Consider the following 19,061-nt stretch of genomic DNA (forward strand, 5'->3'; position numbering starts at 1 on the left):
TCTCCTACAGATCACCAGCAATACAATCTGTAACTGCCTTGGAATGACCAACACTCCAGCTCCAGCAATATCCTCAATCTCCCACAGTACTGCTTGTCATTGATTAAATTCTGCTCTTGTTGTGCCTCATTGGCATAGCAAACTGGAAATAAGACCTTCTGTTCCTGGAGTTGTCACAAAAGTTAAAGATTTTCAAAACTGCAGAATTCCCTAACTTACCTTACTATCAGACCCAGGTTGACAGAAATCATGGACCAGGCACTTAACAAGAATCACTATTTATTTCAATGAATTGGACTCTACAAACAACTGTAAACCATGGAACTATAGTATGAGTTTAAACTCTAATCTCCTTTTAAAATCCTCCTTTTATGCACACAGACAGAAAAATACATGAGGGTGAGGGACAGAGGGAAAACTAGGAAAGCAGTCCAGCAGTCTCTGTTCAAACATCTGTTGAAATGGTTCTTGTGCTAATCAGAAAACCGCTTCTCAGTTGTCTTCGCTAGATGTTTTCACTGGTTTGGAAGAGGCTCAGGGTAGTTGGCTCAAACTTACGAAGAAGTCTATGACTTGTTATTTAAATGTCACAGCTTACAGCAACTGAAGAAAACATCAATTGGTTTTCTTGAGGTTTACAGTATTTGTTACTGCAGTGAACAGAGAGAGCTCTTGAACTGGTGCAGGTTTGATAGCTTCCCTTTATAGTGTTCAGAGTCAAAATCTGTTCAGCAACCTTGAACCCAGTCACCTAACTTTTGGCAGGCAGAAAGCCTTTGTAGTCATTTACAGGTCATTTGTCACAGACCAATCAGATACCTGCTGCTGAGTGATTCTCTACTTGTACATGCTCTCTGTTCCAGTTTCTCTGTGAACTACACTTCAACGGCTGCTTGAAATGGTATAAAACTTCCAAAGAGTGTCAGGTTCATGGTTTTAAAAGAAAATGCGGCAATATTTCAGCAATCCTAGATTTTAAAACAGTTCTTTGCCCATTTCATTCCATGATAAAAAGAAGAGAAAAAAAGTATGAAAAACGGTCTTTACACCTTGTTGATCTCATCAGAAAGTTGTTTTCTGTAGGGATCTTGAATGTTCAGTTCGTCCTGTTCCAGACTATCTACATAAGTAAGTCTCTCAAAGCTGCATCTGAAGAAATTTTCAGACGTCCACCGCTGCCAACATAAGGCAGCAAAACTGAACTGCACCACTTGCCACCAATTTGCATGAAACTGTCTGCACTATTATTCGTCATTAGTCAGTTGGCAGCTACCATACTCTTTTACAGTGCTGTCTACAAAGACCACTTGATCTGGTGTACCAGAGAAAAACCACTTGCTCGTCAAATGGCAAGAGGTTCTTGCTGTAAGCAAGATGTTGTTTATTAACATGTTATTAACTAGATACAAGTAACACTAATAACATAGGTCCCTATATTCTGATTAGCCTTGCAGCAGATTCAACCAGTGATCACCCTCTTTAAAATGAAAGTTTACAGCAACTGGGGAAAAGTAAGCAAGTGGTTGGCAGTGGGGTTGGTTTCAAGGGTCTCAGGGCTAGGGACTGTAACTGCAGACTACAGAGGCCACTTTAATCATTATCCAGAAGTTATAGTTTTTTTTTCATCCTTTAGCTTTTCCAGAGGAACTGTTAAACTTAACTGACTCAATCCAATGAATTCTTTGACTTTGATGGACCATTTCAGAGGGCTCCAGACGCAAGAGAATTGCCCATCAGAAGATGTGACGTCTTGGATAATTCCAGGAGTCAGGTGTGCTGGGGATTTCACATGGTTCAAATGCACAACTCCAGTCTGCACTGCTGTACAATTTTGTCGTCACTGGAATATCTGGGCCATTGTTACTGAAATTATGTGCAGGACCTGTATGGTGCAAACCCGATGGAGATCTCACACCCTCCACGTCCTACACTGCCCTCCCAGTAAATTCATATCTTATCACAGTGAATGGTGCTTTCGTCACTTATCAAGATGAACTCGTTCATACACCTCACATAATATATTCTCTCCCTTAAAACTCCTCTTATCTTCCCTCACATCCCCTCCATCCCAGGGCCCAACATTCTCCTCCCTAAAACATGCCCTCCTGCCCAACATTCACTCCCTCTATCACAGCCCCATCTCAATACTCTCTTCCAACTAACATTCCAATCACAGAGCACCTACCTTCCCTTCATTATCTCTGCTCTCCTCCTCCTCCTCTTTCCTTCCCTCTCCTCTCCTCTCCCCTCTCCACAACCTACACCTTACTATCCCTCTGATCCTTCCCGTCCCCATTCTCCTTCGCTTTACGCAACCCTGTCCATCCACGCCACACCCCCACCTAAACCCCATTCACCCATACACTGCCGCCGCTGCATCCCTTCCACCCACCCGCAGCCCCCTCCACCTGTAACCCTCACCCACGTACCTGCACCACCCCCTTCACCCCACCCACCCCACGCCACCCGTACTTTGTCCAGCCCACGCCCGCACACCCCTCCCCCCGCACTTCATCCACCCCACGCCCGCACCCCTCTCCCACCGCACTTCGTGCACCCCACGCCCGCACCCACACCCCCCTCCCCCCTGCACCTCACCCACCGACTCCCCTCCCCCTGCACCTCACCCACCGACTCCCCTCCCCCTGCACCTCACCCCGGACTCCCCTTCCCCGCACCTCACCCCCGACTCCCCTCCCCCTGCGCCTCTCCCCGCACTCCCCTTCCCCGCACCTCACCCCCAACTCCCCTCCCCCTGCGCCTCTCCCCGCACTCCCCCTCCCCCTGCGCCTCTCCACGCACTCCCCCTCCCCCTGCGCCTCTCCCCCAACTCCCCTCCCCCTGCGCCTCTCCCCCAACTCCCCTCCCCCTGCGCCTCTCCCCCAACTCCCCTCCCCCTGCACATCTCCCCCCACTCCACTCCCCTGCACATCTCCCACAACTGCCCACCCCCTGCACCTCCCCCCCCGACTCCCCTCCCCCTACACCACCCGCCGACTCACATCCCCCTGCACCTCTCCCCCATTCCCCTCCCCCTGCACCTCTCCCCAACTCCCCTCCCCCTGCACCTCTCCCCCAACTCCCCTCCCCTGCACCTCTCCCCCAACTCCCCTCCCCTGCACATCTGCCCCCATTCCCCTCCCCCCACTGCCCGCCACCTGCACCTCTCCCACAACTGCCCTCCCCCTGCACCTCTCCCCCGACAAACTCCCCTCCCCCTGCACCTCTCCCCCAACTCCCCTCCCCTGCACCTCTCCCCCAACTCCCCTCCCCTGCACCTCTCCCCCAACTCCCCTCCCCTGCACCTCTCCCCCAACTCCCCTCCCCTGCACATCTCCCCCCATTCCCCTCCCCCCACTGCCCGCCCCCTGCACCTCTCCCACAACTGCCCACCCCCCTGCACCTCTCCCCCGACAAACTCCCCTCCCCGTGCACCACCCCCCTGACATCCCTGCCCCCACTCCCCTCCCACTGCACCTCTCCCCCACCACTCCCCTCCCCCTGCACCACCCGCCGACTTCCATCCCCCTGCACCACACACCCGACTCCCATCCCCCTGCACCACACCCCCGACTCCCCTCCCCCTGCACCACACCCCCGACTCCCCTCCCCCTGTACCACACCCCCGACTCCCCTCCCCCTGTATCTCTCCCCGCCCCGACTTCCCCTATCCCTGCACCATTACCCCCCAACTACCCTCCCCCTGCACCTCTCAACCCCCACTCCCCTCCCCCTGCACCTCTCAACCCCCACTCCCCTCCCCCTGCACCTCTCAACCCCCACTCCCTCCCCCGACCTCTCAACCCCCACTCTCTCCCCCGACCTCTCAACCCCCACTCCCTCCCCCGACCTCTCAACCCCCACTCCCTTCCCCCTGCACCTCGTCCCCCACCACTCCCCTCCCCTGCACCTCGTCCCCCACCACTCCCCTTCCACTGAACCTCGTCTCCCCCGACTCCCCTCCCAATGAACCTTGTCTCCCCCTGAACCTCATCCCCCACTACTCCCCTCCCCATGAACCTCGTATCCCCCTGAACCTCGTCCCCCCCCGACTCCCCTCCCATTGAAGCTCGTCTCCCCCTGAACCTCGTCCCCCCCGACTCCCCACCAATGAACATCGTCTCCCCTCACACCTCTCCCCCGACTCCCCTCCCCCTCACACCTCTCCCCCGACTCCCCTCCCCCTGCACCACTTCCCCCACGCTCCCCTCCCCCTGCACCTCTTTCCCCCCCACCCGACTCCTCCCCGCACCTCTTACCCCCCCGCTCCCCTCCCCCTGCACCTCTTTACCCCCCTGCACTTCTTCCCCCCCGGCTCCCCTCCCCCTGCACCTCTTCCCCCCGACCGCTCCCCTCACTCTGCACCTCTTCCCCCACCCTGCACCTGTTTACCCCACCCCGCTCCCCTCCGCATCTTCACCCCCTCTCCCCGCCCCCTGCACCTCTTTACCCCCACCGCTCCCCTCTCCCTCTTCGCCCCCCCCCCCCCCGCTCCCCTCCCCCTGCACCTCTTCCCCACCCCGGCTCCCCTCCCCCAGCACCTCGTCCCCCACCCCCAGCACATCTTTACCCCCCCCCCCCCGGTCCCCTCCCCCTCTTCCCCAACCCCGCTCCCCTCGCCCTGCATTTCTTTACACCCCCACTCCCCTCCCCCTGCACCTCTTTCCCCCGCCCCGGCTCCCCTCCCCCCGCACCTCTTTCCCCCCGCCCCGGCTCCCCTCCCCCCTACACCTCTTCCCCCCCCCGCCCCGGCTCCCCTCCCCCTACACCTCTTCCCCACCCCCCTCCGCTTCTCCTGCACCTCCTTCCCACCCCGGCTCCCCCTGCACCTCTTCCCCCGCCCCCCCCGCTCCCCTCCACATCTTCCCCCCGGCTGCCCCTGCACCTCTTTCCCCCCCCCGCTCCTCTTTCCCCCCGGCTCCCCTCCACATCTTCCCCCCCGCGCTCCCCTCCACATCTTCCCCCCCGCGCTCCCCTCCACATCTTCCCCCCCGCGCTCCCCTCCACATCTTCCCCCCCGCGCTCCCCTCCACATCTTCCCCCCGCGCTCCCCTCCACACCTTCCCCCCAGCTCCCCTCCACACCTTCCCCCCACGCTCCCCTCCACACCTTCCCCCCCGGCTCCCCTCCACATCTTTCCCCCCAGCTCCGCTCCACGTCTTCCCCCCCCGCTCCCCTCCCCCTGCACCTCTTTCCCCCCCGCTCCCCTCCCCCTGCACCTCTTTACCCCCCCGCTCCCCTCCCCCTGCAGCTCTTTACCCCCCCGCTCCCCTTACCCCTGCACCTGTTTCCCCCCCCGCTCCCCTCCCCCTGCACCTGTTTCCCCCCCCGCTCCCCTCCCCCTGCACCTGTTTCCGCCCCCCCGCTCCCCTTCCCCTGCACCTGTTTCCCCCCCGCCCCGCTCCCCTTCCCCTGCACCCGTTTCCCCCCCGCCCCGCTCCCCTTCCCCTGCACCCGTTTCCCCCCCGCCCCGCTCCCCTTCCCCTGCACCCGGTTACCCCCACTGCACCCGGTCTCCCCCCGCATCTGGTTTCCTCCCCGCTCCCGGTTTCCCCCCCTCTCCCGTTTTCCCCCCCCGCTCCCCTCCCCCTGCACCCGGTTTCCCCCCCGGCACCTGGTTTCCCCCCCGCTCCCGTTTTCCTCCCCCGCTCCCCTCCCCCTGCACCTCTTTCCCCCCGCTCCCCTCCCCCTGCACCTCTTTACCCCCCCGCTCCCCTCCCCCTGCAACCCTTTACCCCCCCGCTCCCCTCCCACTGCACCCCTTTACCCCCCCCGCTCCCCTCCCCCTGCACCCCTTTACTCCCCCCGCTCCCCTCCCCTGCACCAGTTTCCCCCCACCGCTCCACTTCCCCTGCACCCATTTCCCCCCCGTGCTCCCCTCCCCCTGCACCCGTTTCCCACCCCCCCGGTCCCCTTCCCCCGCACCCGGTTTCCCCCCCCCCGTACCCGGTTTCCCCCCCGCTCCCGTTTTCCCCCCCCGCTCCCCTCCCCCTGCACCCGTTCGCCCCCCGCTCCCCTCCCCTGCACCCGTTCCCCCTGCTCCCCTCCCCCTGCACCCGTTCCCCCTGCTCCCCTCCCCCTGCACCCGTTCCTCCCCGCTCCCCTCCCCCTGCACCCGTTCCCCACCCGCTCCCCTCCCCCTGCACCCGTTCCCCCCCCGCTCCCCTCCCCCCGCACCCGTGCCCCCCCAGCTCCCCTCCCCCCGCACCGGTTCCCCCCCGCTCCCCTCCCCCCGCACCTGTCTCCCCCCCCCGCTCCCCTCCCACTGCACCCGTTCCCCCCCCGCTCCCCTCCCCCCGCTCCCATCCCCTGCACCCGTTCCCCCCGCTCCCCTCCCCCTGCACCCGTTCCCCCTGCACCCGTTCCCCCCCGCTCCCCTCCCCCTGCACCCGTTCCCCCTGCTCCCCTCCCTCTGCACCCGTTCCCGCCCCACTCCCCTCCCCCCGCACCCGTCTCGCCCCCCGCTCCCGTTCCCCCCCCCTCCCCTCCCCCCGTTCCCCCCCCACTCCCTCCCCCCACCCCGCTCGCCTCCCCCCGCACCCGTCTCGCCCCCCGCTCCCCTCCCCCGACTCCCCTCCCCCCCCGCTCACCCGACTCCTCTCCCCCCCCCGCTCCCACGACTCCCCTCCCCCCCAGCTCCCCCGACTCCCCTCCACCCTCCGCTCCCCGACTCCCCTCCCCGCCCCCGCTCCCCCGACTCCCCTCCCCCCCCAGCTCCCCCGACTCCGCTCCCCCGACTCCCCGACCCCCCCTGCTCCCCGACTCCCCTCCCCCCCGCTCCCCCGACTCCCCTCCCCCGACTCCCCTCCCCCCCCGCTCCCCCGACTCCCCTCCCCCCCGGCTCCCCCGACTCCCCTCCCCCCCCGCTCCCCCGACTCCCCTCCCCCCCCCGCTCCCCCGACTCCCCTCCCCCCCCCGCTCCCCCGACTCCCCTCCCCACCCCGCTCCCCCGACTCCCCTCCCCCCCCCGCTCCCCCGACTCCCCTCCCCCCCCCGCTCCCCCGACTCCCTCCCCCCCCTGCTCCACCTACTCCCCTCCCCCCCTCCGCTCCCCCGACTACCCTCCCCCCCGCTCCTCCTACTCCCCTCCCCCCCCGCTCCCCCGACTCCCCTCACTCCCCCCGCTCCCCCGACTCCCCTCCCCCCCGACTCCCCTCCCCCCGCTCCCCGACTCCCCTCCCCCCGCTCCCCCGACTCCCCTCCCCCCCGCTCGCCCGACTCCCCTCCCCCCCCGGCTCCCCCGACTCCCCTCCCCCCCCCAGCTCCCCCGACTCCCCTCTCCGACTCCCCTCTCCGCCCCCCGACTCCCCTCTCCCCCCCCCGCTCCACCGCTCCCCCGACTCCCCTCCCCCCCCCGCTCCCCCGACTCCCCTCCCCCACCGCTCCACCAACTCCCCTCCCCCCGGCTCCCCCGACTCCCCTCCCCCCCCGCTCCCCCGACTCCCCTCCCCCCCCCCGCTCCCCCGACTCCCCTCCCCCCCCGCTCCCCCGACTCCCCTCCCCCCCCCGCTCCCCCGACTCCCCTCTCCCCCACCCCGCTCCCCCGACTCCCCTCCCCCCCCGGCGCTCCCCCGCTCCCCTCCCCCCCGCGCTCCGCTCCCCCTCCCCCGACTCCCCTCCCTCCCCCGACTCCCCTCCCCCGACTCCCCTCCCCCGACTCCCCTCTCTCCCCCGACTCCCCTCTCTCCCCCGACTCCCCTCTCCCCCCCCCTCCCCCCCGCTCCCCCTCCCCCGACTCCCCTCTCTCCCCCCACCGCTCCCCCTCCCCCGACTCCCCTCTCTCCGCCCCCCCTCTCCCCCTCCCCCGACTCCCCTCCCTCCCCCGACTCCCCTCTCTCCCCCCCTCCCCCCCGCTCCCCCTCCCCCGACTCCCCTCTCTCCCCCCACCGCTCCCCTCCCCCGACTCCCCTCTCTCCCCCCCCCCTCTCCCCCTCCCCGACTCCCCTCTCTCCCCCCCCCTCCCCCGACTCCCCCCCACCCCCGCTCCCCCGACTCCCCTCCCCCCCGCTCCCCCTCCCCGACTCCCCTCCCCCCCCGCTCCCCCTCCCCCGACTCCCCTCTCTCCGCCCCCCCCCCCGACTCCCCTCTCTCCCCCCCTCCCGACTCCCCTCTCTCCCCCCCCGCTCCCCCACCGCCGACTCCCCTCTCTCCCCCCCGCTCCCCCGACTCCCCTCTCTCCCCCCCCCTCCCCCGACTCCCCTCTCTCCCCCCCCTCCCCCGACTCCCCTCCCTCCCCCGACTCCCCTCCACCCCCGCTCCCCCTCCCCCGACACCCCTCTCTCCCCCCCCTCCCCCGACTCCCCTCTCTCCCCCCCCTCCCCCGACTCCCCTCTCTCCCCCGACTCCCCTCCCTCCCCCCCCTCCCCGACTCCCCCCCCTCCCCCGACTCCCTCCCTCCCCCGACTCCCCTCTCTCCCCCCCCTCCCCCGACTCCCCCCCCTCCCCCGACTCCCCTCCCTCCCCCGACTCCCCTCTCTCCCCCCCCCTCCCCGACTCCCCTCCCTCCCCCGACTCCCCTCTCTCCCCCCCCCTCCCCCCCACCCCCCCCTCCCCCCCTCCCCCCCCCCACCCCCCCCTCCCCCCTCCCCCCCTCCCCCACCCCCCCCCTCCCACCCTCCCCCACCCCCCTCCCCCCCCTCCCCCCCTCCCCCACCCCCCTCCCCCCCTCCCCCACCCCCCCCCCTCCCCCACCCCCCCCCTCTCCCCCACCCCCCCACCCCCTCCCTCCCCCACCCCCCCCCTCCCCCTCTCCCCCTCCCCCTCTCCCCCTCCCCCCTCCCCACCCCCCTCCCCCCCTCCCCCACCCCCCCCCTCCCCACCCCCCCCTCTCCCCCACCCCCCACCCCTCCCCTCCCCCACCCCCCCCCTCCCCCTCTCCCCCTCCCCCTCCCCCCTCCCCCGACTCCCCTCTCTCCCCCCCCTCCCCCGACTCCCCTCTCTCCCCCCCTCCCCCGACTCCCCTCTCTCCCCCCCCCTCCCCCGACTCCCCTATCTCCCCCCCCTCCCCCGACTCCCCTCTCTCCCCCCCCCACCCCGACTCCCCTCTCTCCCCCCCCTCCCCCGACTCCCATCTCTCCCCCCCCTCCCCCGACTCCCTCTCTCCCCCCCCTTACCCGACTCCCCTCCCCCCCCGCTCCCCTACCCCACTCCCCTCCCCCCCGCTCCCCCTCCCCCCCGCTCCCCCTCCCCCTCCCCCGACTCCCCTCTCTCCCCCCCGTTCCCCCACCCCCGACTCCCTCTCTCCCCCCCGCTCCCCCTCCCCCTCCCCCGACTCCCCTCTCTCCCCCCCCTCCCCCCACCCTCCCCCCACCCCCCCCCCTCCCCCCACCCCACCCCCCCCTCCCCCCCCCACCCCCCCTCCCCCCACCCCCCCCCCTCCCCCCACCCCACCCCCCCCTCCCCCCCCACCCCCCCCTCCCCCCACCCCCCCCCTCCCCCCCACCCCCCCCCTCCCCCCACCACCCCCCCACCCCCCCCCCTCCCCCCACCCCCCCCCCCCCCCCACCCCCCCACCCCCCCCCTCCCCCCCACCCCCCCACCCCCCCCCCTCCCCCCCACCCCCCCCCCTCCCCCCACCCCCCCACCTCCCCCCCACCCCCTCCCCCCACCCCCCCCCCCCCTCCCCCCACCCCCCCACCTCCCCCCCCCCACCCCCCCTCCCCCCCACCCCCCCACCCCCCCCTCCCTCCCCCCACCTCCCCCCCCCACCCCCCCTCCCCCCTCCCCTCCCCCCCACCCCCCCCTCCCTCCCCCCCACCTCCCCCCCCCACCCCCCCTCCCCCCTCCCCCACCTCCCCCCCCCCACCTCCCTCCCCCCACCCCCCCCCCACCCCACCCTCCCCCCCCACCCTCCCCCCACCCCCCCCCCACCCCCCCTCCCCCCCACCCCCCCCTCCCCTCCCCCCCACCTCCCCCCCCCACCACCTCCCCCCCCCACCTCCCTCCCCCCACCCCCCCCCACCCCACCCTCCCCCACCCCCCCCCTCCCCCACCTCCCTCCCCCCACCCCCCACCCCCCCCCCACCCTCCCCCCAACCCCCCCCCACCCCCCCCCCACCCTCCCCCCACCCCCCCACCCCCCCCCCCCTCCCCCCACCCTCCCCCCACCCCCCCCCCCCCCCTCCCCCCACCCCCCCACCCCCCCCCCCACCCCCCCACCCTCCCCCCACCCCCCCACCCCCCCCTCCCCCCCACACCCCCCTCTCCCCCCACCCCCCCACACCCCCCACCCCCCCCCACCCCCCCACCCTCCCCCACCCCCCCCACCCCACCCTCCCCCCCCCACCCTCCCCCCACCCCCCCCTCCCCACCTCCCTCCCCCCACCCCCCCACCCCCCCCCCACCCTCCCCCCACCCCCCCACCCCCCCCCCACCCCCCCCCCCACCCTCCCCCACCCCCCCACCCCCCCCCCCCACCCCCCCACCCTCCCCCCACCCCCCCACCCCCCCCTCCCCCCACCCCCCCACCCCCCCCTCTCCCCCACACCCCCCCCACCCCCCCACCCTCCCCCCACCCCCCCCACCCCCCCCCACCCCCCCACCCTCCCCCCACCCCCCCACCCCCCCCTCCCCCACCCCCCCACCCCCCCCTCTCCCCCCACCCCCCCTTCCCCCCCACCTCCCCCCTCCCCCACCTCCCCCCAACCCCCCCACCCCCCCCCTCCCCCCACCTCCCCCCCCCACCCCCCCCCTCCCCCCCCCATCCCCCCCTCCCCCCCCCCTCTCCCCCACCCCCCCCCTCCCCCCCCACCCCCCCCCACCTCCCCCCTCCCCCACCTCCCCCCCTCCCCCCCACCCCCCCTCCCCCCCACCCCCCCCTCCCCCACCCCCCCCCTCCCCCTCTCCCCCTCCCCCTCTCCCCCTCCCCCCCACCCCCCCCCTCCCCCTCTCCCCCTCCCCCTCTCCCCCTCCCCCCCACCCCCCCCCCCCTCCCCCTCCCCCTCTCCCCCTCCCCCTCTCCCCCTCCCCCCACCCCCCCCCTCCCCCCCACCCCCCCCCTCCCCCTCTCCCCCTCCCCCCCTCCCCACCCCCCCCTCCCCCCCTCCCCCACCCCCCCCCTCCCCCACCCCCCCCCTCTCCCCCACCCCCCCACCCCCCCCCCTCTCCCCCACCCCCCCCCCTCTCCCCCACCCCTCCCCCTCTCCCCCAACCCCCCCACCCCCCCCCTCCCCCCCACCCCCCCCTCCCCTCCCCCCCACCTCCCCCCCCCACCCCCCCTCCCCCCCACCCCCCCCCTCCCCTCCCCTCCCCCCCACCTCCCCCCCACCCCCCCACCCCCCCCCTCCCCTCCCCCCCACCTCCCCCCCCACCCCCCCCCTCCCCTCCCCCCACCCCCCCCTCCCCTCCCCCCCACCTCCCCCCCCCACCTCCCCCACCTCCCCCCCCCCACCTCCCTCCCCCCACCCCCCCCCCACCCCACCCTCCCCCCACCCCCCCCCCACCCCCCCCCTCCCCCACCTCCCCCCCACCTCCCCCCCACCCCCCCACCCCCCCCCACCTCCCCCTCCCCCCACCTCCCCCTCCCCCCCTCCCCCCCTCCCCCCACCCCCCCTCCCCCCCCACCCCCCCCTCCCCCACCTCCCCCCCTCCCCCCCACCCCCCCTCCCCCCCCACCCCCCCCTCCCCCACCTCCCCCCCTCCCCCACCTCCCCCCCACCCCCCCACCCCCCCCCTCCCCCCACCTCCCCCCCCTACCCCCTCCCCCCCCTCCCCCGACCCCCCCCCCACCCCCCTCCGACCCCCCCCCCCCACCCCCCTCCGACCCCCCCCCCACCTCCCCCCCCCTCCCCCGCTACCCCCTCCCCCCCCTACCCCCTCCCCCCCCTCCCCCCCCCGACCCCCCCCCCTCTCCCCCCTCCCCCCCCGACCCCCCCCCTCTACCCCTCCCCCCCCCTCCCCCTCTCTCCCCCCCCCGACCCCCCCCTCTCCCCCCCCTCCCCCGACCCCCCCCTCTCCCCCCCCGACCCCCCCCCTCTCCCCCCCGACCCCCCCCCCTCTCCCCCCCCTCCCCCTCTCCCCCCCCGACCCCCCCCTCTCCCCCCCCTCCCCCGACCCCCCCCTCTCCCCCCCCGACCCCCCCCTCTCCCCCCCCGACCCCCCCCGACCCCCCCTCTCCCCCCCCGACCCCCCCCTCTCCCCCCCCCCGACCCCCCCGACCCCCCCCCTCTCCCCCCCCCCCGACCCCCCCCTCTCCCCCCCCTCCCCCGACCCCCCCCTCTCCCCCCCCCGACCCCCCCCCCTCTCCCCCCGACCCCCCCCCTCTCCCCCCCCCCCCCTCTCCCCCCCCCCCCCTCTCCCCCCCCTCCCCGACCCCCCCCCTCCCCCCCCGACCCCCCCCCTCTCCCCCCCCCCCCCCCGACCCCCCCCTCTCCCCCCCCCCCCCCCGACCCCCCCCTCTCCCCCCCCCGACCCCCCCCCTCTCCCCCCCCCCGACCCCCCCCTCTCCCCCCCCCTCCCCCCCCTCCCCCGACCCCCCCCCCCGACCCCCCCCTCTCCCCCCCTCCCCCGACCCCCCCCTCTCCCCCCCACTCCCCCGACTCCCCCCTCTCCCCCCCACTCCCCCGACTCCCCCCCCTCCCCCCCCACTCCCCCGACTCCCCCCCCTCCCCCCCCACTCCCCCGACTCCCCCCTCTCCCCCCCCACTCCCCCGACTCCCCCCCCTCCCCCCCGACCCCCCCTCTCCCCCCCCTCCCCCGACCCCCCCCCGACCCCCCCCTCTCCCCCCCTCCCCGACTCCCCCACTCCCCCCCCTCCCCCCTCCCCCCCCACTCCCTCCCCCCACTCCCCCCCCTCCCCCCCCCCACTCCCTCCCCCCACTCCCCCCCCTCCCCCCCCCACTCCCTCCCCCCACTCCCCCCACTCCCCCCCCTCCCTCCCCCCACTCCCCCCCTCCCCCCACTCCCCACTCCCCCCCCTCCCCACACTCCCCACTCCCCCCCCTCCCCCCACTCCCCACTCCCCCCACTCCCCCCACTCCCCCCACTCCCCCGACTCCCCCCACTCCCCCCACTCCCCCCACTCCCCCCCCCCACTCCCCCGACTCCCCCCACTCCCCCCCCCCACTCCCCCGACTCCCCCCACCCCCTCCCCCCTCTCCCCCGACTCCCCCCTCTCCCCCCCCCACCCCCTCCCCCCCTCCCCCCTCTCCCCCCCCCCACCCCCTCCCCCCTCTCCCCCCCACCCCCTCCCCCCCGACTCCCCCCTCTCCCCCCCCACCCCCTCCCCCCTCTCCCCCCCCACCCCCTCCCCCCCGACTCCCCCCTCTCCCCCCCCCACCCCCCTCTCCCCCCCCACTCCCCCGACTCTCTCCCCCTCCCCCCTCCCCCCCCCCCGACCTCCCCACCCCCGCCCTTCCCCCACCCCCCGACCTTCCCCCTCCCCTCCCCCGACCCCCGACCCCCTCCCCCGACCCCCGACCCCCGACCCCGACCCCCGACCCCGACCCCCGACCCCGACCCCCGACCCCCGACCCCCTCCCCCGACCCCCGACCCCCTCCCCCGACCCCCGACCCCCTCCCCCGACCCCCTCCCCCGACCCCCTCCCCCGACTCCTCCCCCCCCTCCCCCGTCCCCCTCCCCCGACTCCTCCCCCCCCCCTCCCCCGTCTCCTCCCCCCCCCCCCTCCCCCGTCTCCTCCCCCCCCCTCCCCCGTCTCCTCCCCCGTCTCCTCCCCCCCCTCCCCCGACTCCTCCCCCGACTCCCCTCTCTCCCCCCCCCTCCCCCGACTCCCCTCTCTCCCCCCCGCTCCCCCGACTCCCCCGCCTCCCCCTACGCCTCTTCCCCCCCCCCCGGACCACTGTCCCTCCCAACTCCCCTCCCCCTGCACCTGTTCCATCCACCCCCACTCCCACTCCCACCCAACACACCTTCCCTCCTCTCCACTAGCCCCTCCCCCCTCCCCGCACACTGCTCCCTCCCTCCATCCTTCCTCTCCCCTCGAACACCCGGTCACCGCGGTCAATGTTGGATTTACCGCTGCCGCAGACCGCCGCTTCTGCCAGGAGGTGCGCGATGGTCGTGTCCATTCCTGCAGTCGGGGTTTCCCGGGGCCGGCGGCAACAGAGAGGCTCGGCCGGTTCGGCTCCGGGCTTTGGTGCTGCACAAACTCCTGTTGCCGAGTAACGGGACACGCTGCTCCCGTACGGCGGCTCAGCCTGACCAGGAAGTACAGAACAATCAGCTGCTGGCCTGGGAATTGACAATGTTGTCAATATCAGCATCATGTCAGATTACACTCTACTACATGACAACAAAACAGTCAAACAGGGGGCTCAACATATCAACAAACAAACCACCGCATGCTCACAGACAACTTCATTTTCAAATGCATCAGCGAAAAAACATAAGCAAAACATTTCAGCAAACAGTAAATCCCATGGCATCTTGTCAAAACAACTCAATTTCCACACAACATATACTATCATGGTTAAGGTTTACACACCACTCAGAAATCACATCTTTTAGGATGAATTGATATAACTGGCACTGGCTTCCTCAGGAAGATTTCATAGATGTGCATCGCGAGTCTATTTCTCATGCTTTGTATGTGTGCACATGGACAAATCCCAATGTTCCTTCACAACTCCTAATCTTTCACAATTAAGAAAATATTGTGATTTAGTTTCTCAAATTCACATTGAACACCATCATTCTCCCACTCACATACGTCTCCTAAACATACCAATACATCTCTCCAACCCACATCTCCAACCCTGGCAACATCCTCGTAAATCTTTTCAGAACCCTTGCGAGTTTCACATCATCCTTTCTCTAGGAGGGAGACCAAAACTGGAAGCAGAATTCCAATGGTGGTCTAAAAAATGTCCTGGACACCCACAAAATGACCTCTCAACTCCTATACTCAATGCACTGACCAATACAAGCAAGCATACCAATCACCTTCTTCACTAACCTGTCTACCTGGGACTCCACTTTCAAGGAACTATAAACCTGCACTCCGAGGTCTTTTTGTACGGCAACACTTCCCCAGGACCGTACCATAAAGTGTTTAAGTCTTGCCCTGATTTGCCTTCCCAAAATGCAGCATCTCACATTTATCTAAATTAAACTTCATCTGCCCCTCCTCAGCCTGCTGGCTCATATGATCAAGATTTCATTTTACTCTGATATAACCTTCTTCATTGTCCACCACACCTCCAATTTTGGTGTCATTTGCAAACTTACTAACGATACCTCTTATGATTGCACCCAAATTATTTATATAAATGACAAAAAGCTGTGGACCCAGCACTGATCCTTGTGGCACACCACTGGTCACAGGCCTCTAGTTTGAAAAACAACCCTCCACCACCATCCTCTACATCCTTCTACATTTGAGTTCTGTGTATTTTCTTTCTTGTTCATTATTTCTTTTGGGAAACCTTACTAAATGACTTCTAAAATTTACTCTAGACAATATGCATAGATCTGCCCTATCCATTAAACCAGTGACACCTCAGAAATGTCACAGATGACCTATCCTTTGCAGATCAGGTGACTCTTTTTCAATTGCTCATACCGATCATTTTTTTCAGTCACTCTGCCTCTAACAATACAGTTCAGTAAAAGTCTCAAATAGATGGTAATTTTATGGGTCTGTAGTTATGTAGTTTCTCACATTGCCTCTTCTTAACTGACAAAGTAACATTTGTAACTTGCTGATCCAAAGGCATAATTTCCGAATCTCGCCAGTTTTGAAAAATGATGGCTGAAATTTCTGCAATTTTCTTGCCCACATAGTTTAATACTCAAGTGTGTAAATCCTTGTCAATGTATCTTTGCAGATTTTTACTTATCTTAAATTCACAGTTTCTTCTCTTGATTTTTTTGTAAAGTTCCCTATACAACTGACATTATGTCCTCTCTTCACTCTAAGCATGAACATAAGATGCTGATGTATAGCCTCACCATTTCTTTTTTGTTACTATAAAATGACCTGCACTGTCATTAATTGGCCCACATTCCCCTTTATTATTCCCTTGCCCTAACATTTTTATAAAAACTTATACTGTTACTTTTGATATGTAACAAATGTTTTACATTTTTGGGCCTCACTACTTTACTTGAAGCTTTTATTGTTTTTCAAAGCTGTCTCTGTCTGCTGCATTTCCATTTTTCCATTTGTGCAAGCCTTCTTGTGTGGTTCAACACTGGGAGAGGGCCCAGACTGGCCAAGGAGAAGTACCAACTCAAACCCGTACAATTAATATACAGCTGAGCTGGCAGCTGAGGACTGTGATGACACTTTCCATCATTTTACTGATGATTCAAGGTAGATTAATGGGGTTCGGAGGGGGGGGGGAATTGGACAGGATGGATGTTGTGCTGTTTTTTGTCAAGACATAGCTGAGTAATGGTCTACATTGTTGGCTAGATACCAGTGCTGTGGCTATACTGCAACAGCTTGGCTATGGCTGCATCTCGTTCCTGAGCACCAGTTTTCAGCGCTATCACTGGTATATAGTCACAGTCCATTGCCTTTGCAGAATTCCGTGCCTGTGGCCATTTCTTGATATGATGTGAATCAAATTGGCTGGAGAATAACATCTGTGATGCTGGGGATCTCTGGAAGAGGCCAAGATGGATCATCCACTCAGCACTTCTGGCTGAAGTTTTAAAATCATGTTTAGTGGAGCACATTATGAGTTATATGCAATGCTCCTTTTCCTGGAACAATGAGAGCAAAAAAACTGATGTTTTCCAATCTAATGGGATAATTGCTTGACAACAATGTTTAGACTGGTTCCTGTCCAGGTGACCTGGACTTGAGTGGCACCAGTGCAGCAAAGAAATTTCCAGCTTGCAAATGGAGAAAAAAAAATCAAAGCTTCCCCCTGTTTCTCCCCTCCACATTGAAGCACTACAAAATCTCCAGTAACAATCATCTGCCTTCCACTCACCTTTCTGTGCATATTTCTTGATGAAGGAGAATGAAAAGCCTACAAAATCAATGAAAGGAAGAATTCTCAGCCAGTGAAAAAAAACCTCATCTGTGTGCAAATAATTCTGTGTCAACTGCCAGAAACTAAAAGGACTTGGGAGAAACCAAATGAAAACAATTCATCCATCCCTGCTGGCCAGGTTTGTTCTCTTAAACCATGTTTCCCTGATTTTAATTACTTTACCACCCTTCTGTCTTGTCTGTCTTTATGTGTCAGCCTGACCAGGAAGGGAGACTTTAAATTACAGTCAAGTTGTAAGTTAGCACATCATATTTCCTTATATAGGTTAATGGCAATTTGTTCATAATAATTAGCTGTTTCCCAGTTAAGCTAAGTAACTTGTCAGCATTTTCTTTTAACCTGAGTTTTGAGGTAATTTAGGGATGTTCAATTTTTTGACAACATCTTTTGTCATTTGTGATAACTTTGGGCATAGTGGGGCTTGATTTCCAGCACAGCCCCCTAGTTTGTTGCGACATTTGATAATGGTCATTGTGGAAGCATATAAAGCATTGTACCTCTCCTCAATGTCAGTCTGAGAATTCCTGATAGGTGTCACCAGCCAGGCCTTGAGGGGAATGTTTGTGCCTTTATCTGTCTTTATGTGGTGAGGTCATCAAAAATGCTGGCTGTATTGGCAGTGTTCATGACTATGCAAAGGTTTCTGCGCCATGAATGTGCTGATCATCTGTGCCCACATCAGCTAAATAATGAAGATGCATGCTTATCATCCAGGAAGCTCTCATGACCCTAGCCACATTACATAAGATTGAAAGAAGCATCCTGAGCAGTTTCAGAGGACAGCACCATGCAAGCAGGGTGGTATTACACATTGTCTCTGGTACTACAAGAATGTACATGCAGCTTTCCAACCATGATGGTCAGCTTTCCTTCTAGAACATCACAGCAGAATATTCTAATCTTGCCTTTGTATGATGGAGCTCCCAGAAAACTACTCGCTAAAACTCTCCTGCCCTCCTCTGAACGTGTGGCAATGGTTTTAGCAAGGTTCCAATGTTTGCATGATGGCTGATGATGGTTGGTCTACGCACAGGGACAGCCTTTGGATTGAAAGTACCCCCTTGCTGTAAGCTTAATACAAAACTGGGGCATCATGAGATGGCAGTGTACTTTCACATCATGACTTAATGAGATCTTTTTGGAACATGACTACTGTTGATTTTCTGGTTATGTGCAAATTGAAATCAGCTAAGTATGATTCTCCAACTAATGGACAAATGACTAATTCCTTTCAATGGGGGTGGGCACCATGAGAGGTGTAATACCCTCTAATCCCACTTTGATCTAGTCCCCTTCTTCTCTCTTTACAGCTCATTCACTTTTGCTGTCATTGTACTGCCCTAATAGGTTTTGCAGTCATTGGTAATTTGATTGGAGACATGCGTGATGTGATTGTGGATGATAAACAAGGAAAAAAATAACATAGGCATTTTGGTGTTGGGAAAAAAATGTTCAGTTGTGCATTTAAGTGTTCTGGATATAAGAAAGATAAGTGAAAAAAGGAACAGCCATGGCTCATTGTGTGTTCCTTCAGCTGGCCAGAAAATCTAAAGTACAACTTCACCCACCCTCATGAAATCTCCTCCCAATTTGAGTATAAGGCGATCAAAATCAAAAGACAATTGTGCAATTCTTTTGAAGCAAAGATGGTGAGATTCAATAGCTGTGTCCAACCTTTCTAATGCCACCTCTCCTTATTGTTCTTTATGCTCCCTGCATTTTGTTTCTTCCTCACAGATTTGCTATCTTCATTGTCCCTATGACACTCTATCTGCCCATGTCTGTCAAGCTCCTCAATGTGAACACAAGCTATTAGGGATTGATAGATTTCTAATTACAGTTGGCACACAGGAATATAGGAATCTGTGAGTTAAAAAGCATTGAAGTGTTCAATTAATCATGATCATATTGAATGGCTCAGCAGCTTAATGTTCTTATTCCCCTATGGTCCTATTGACAACTGACATCTCCGATTTGCTCTCACAGCTCTCCACCATCAAGGTACCAATCTCCTCGCTGATCTTCACCTCCTGTGACTTAAGGCATTGGCACCCTTATACTCTTCGACCATTTCCCTTGGCAAATAAGACCAAGCCCTT

The 19,061-nt window shown here is 64.4% G+C and overlaps 1 protein-coding gene across 1 annotated transcript in view; it reads right to left on the reverse strand.

The window, feature by feature from the left end:
• LOC125462080 (cilia- and flagella-associated protein 46) overlaps nucleotides 1-14,223 on the reverse strand; it is a 216,794-nt gene extending 202,571 nt beyond the window's left edge. The window contains exon 1 of the mRNA XM_048551592.2: nucleotides 13,974-14,223. Within this exon, the coding sequence (XP_048407549.2) occupies nucleotides 13,974-14,223 (250 nt within the window). The remainder of the gene's footprint in view (nucleotides 1-13,973) is intronic.
• Nucleotides 14,224-19,061: the final 4,838 nt, after the last annotated feature.

The sequence above is a fragment of the Stegostoma tigrinum genome, chromosome 20 (assembly GCF_030684315.1).
Source record: "Stegostoma tigrinum isolate sSteTig4 chromosome 20, sSteTig4.hap1, whole genome shotgun sequence".
NCBI lineage: Eukaryota > Metazoa > Chordata > Chondrichthyes > Orectolobiformes > Stegostomatidae > Stegostoma > Stegostoma tigrinum.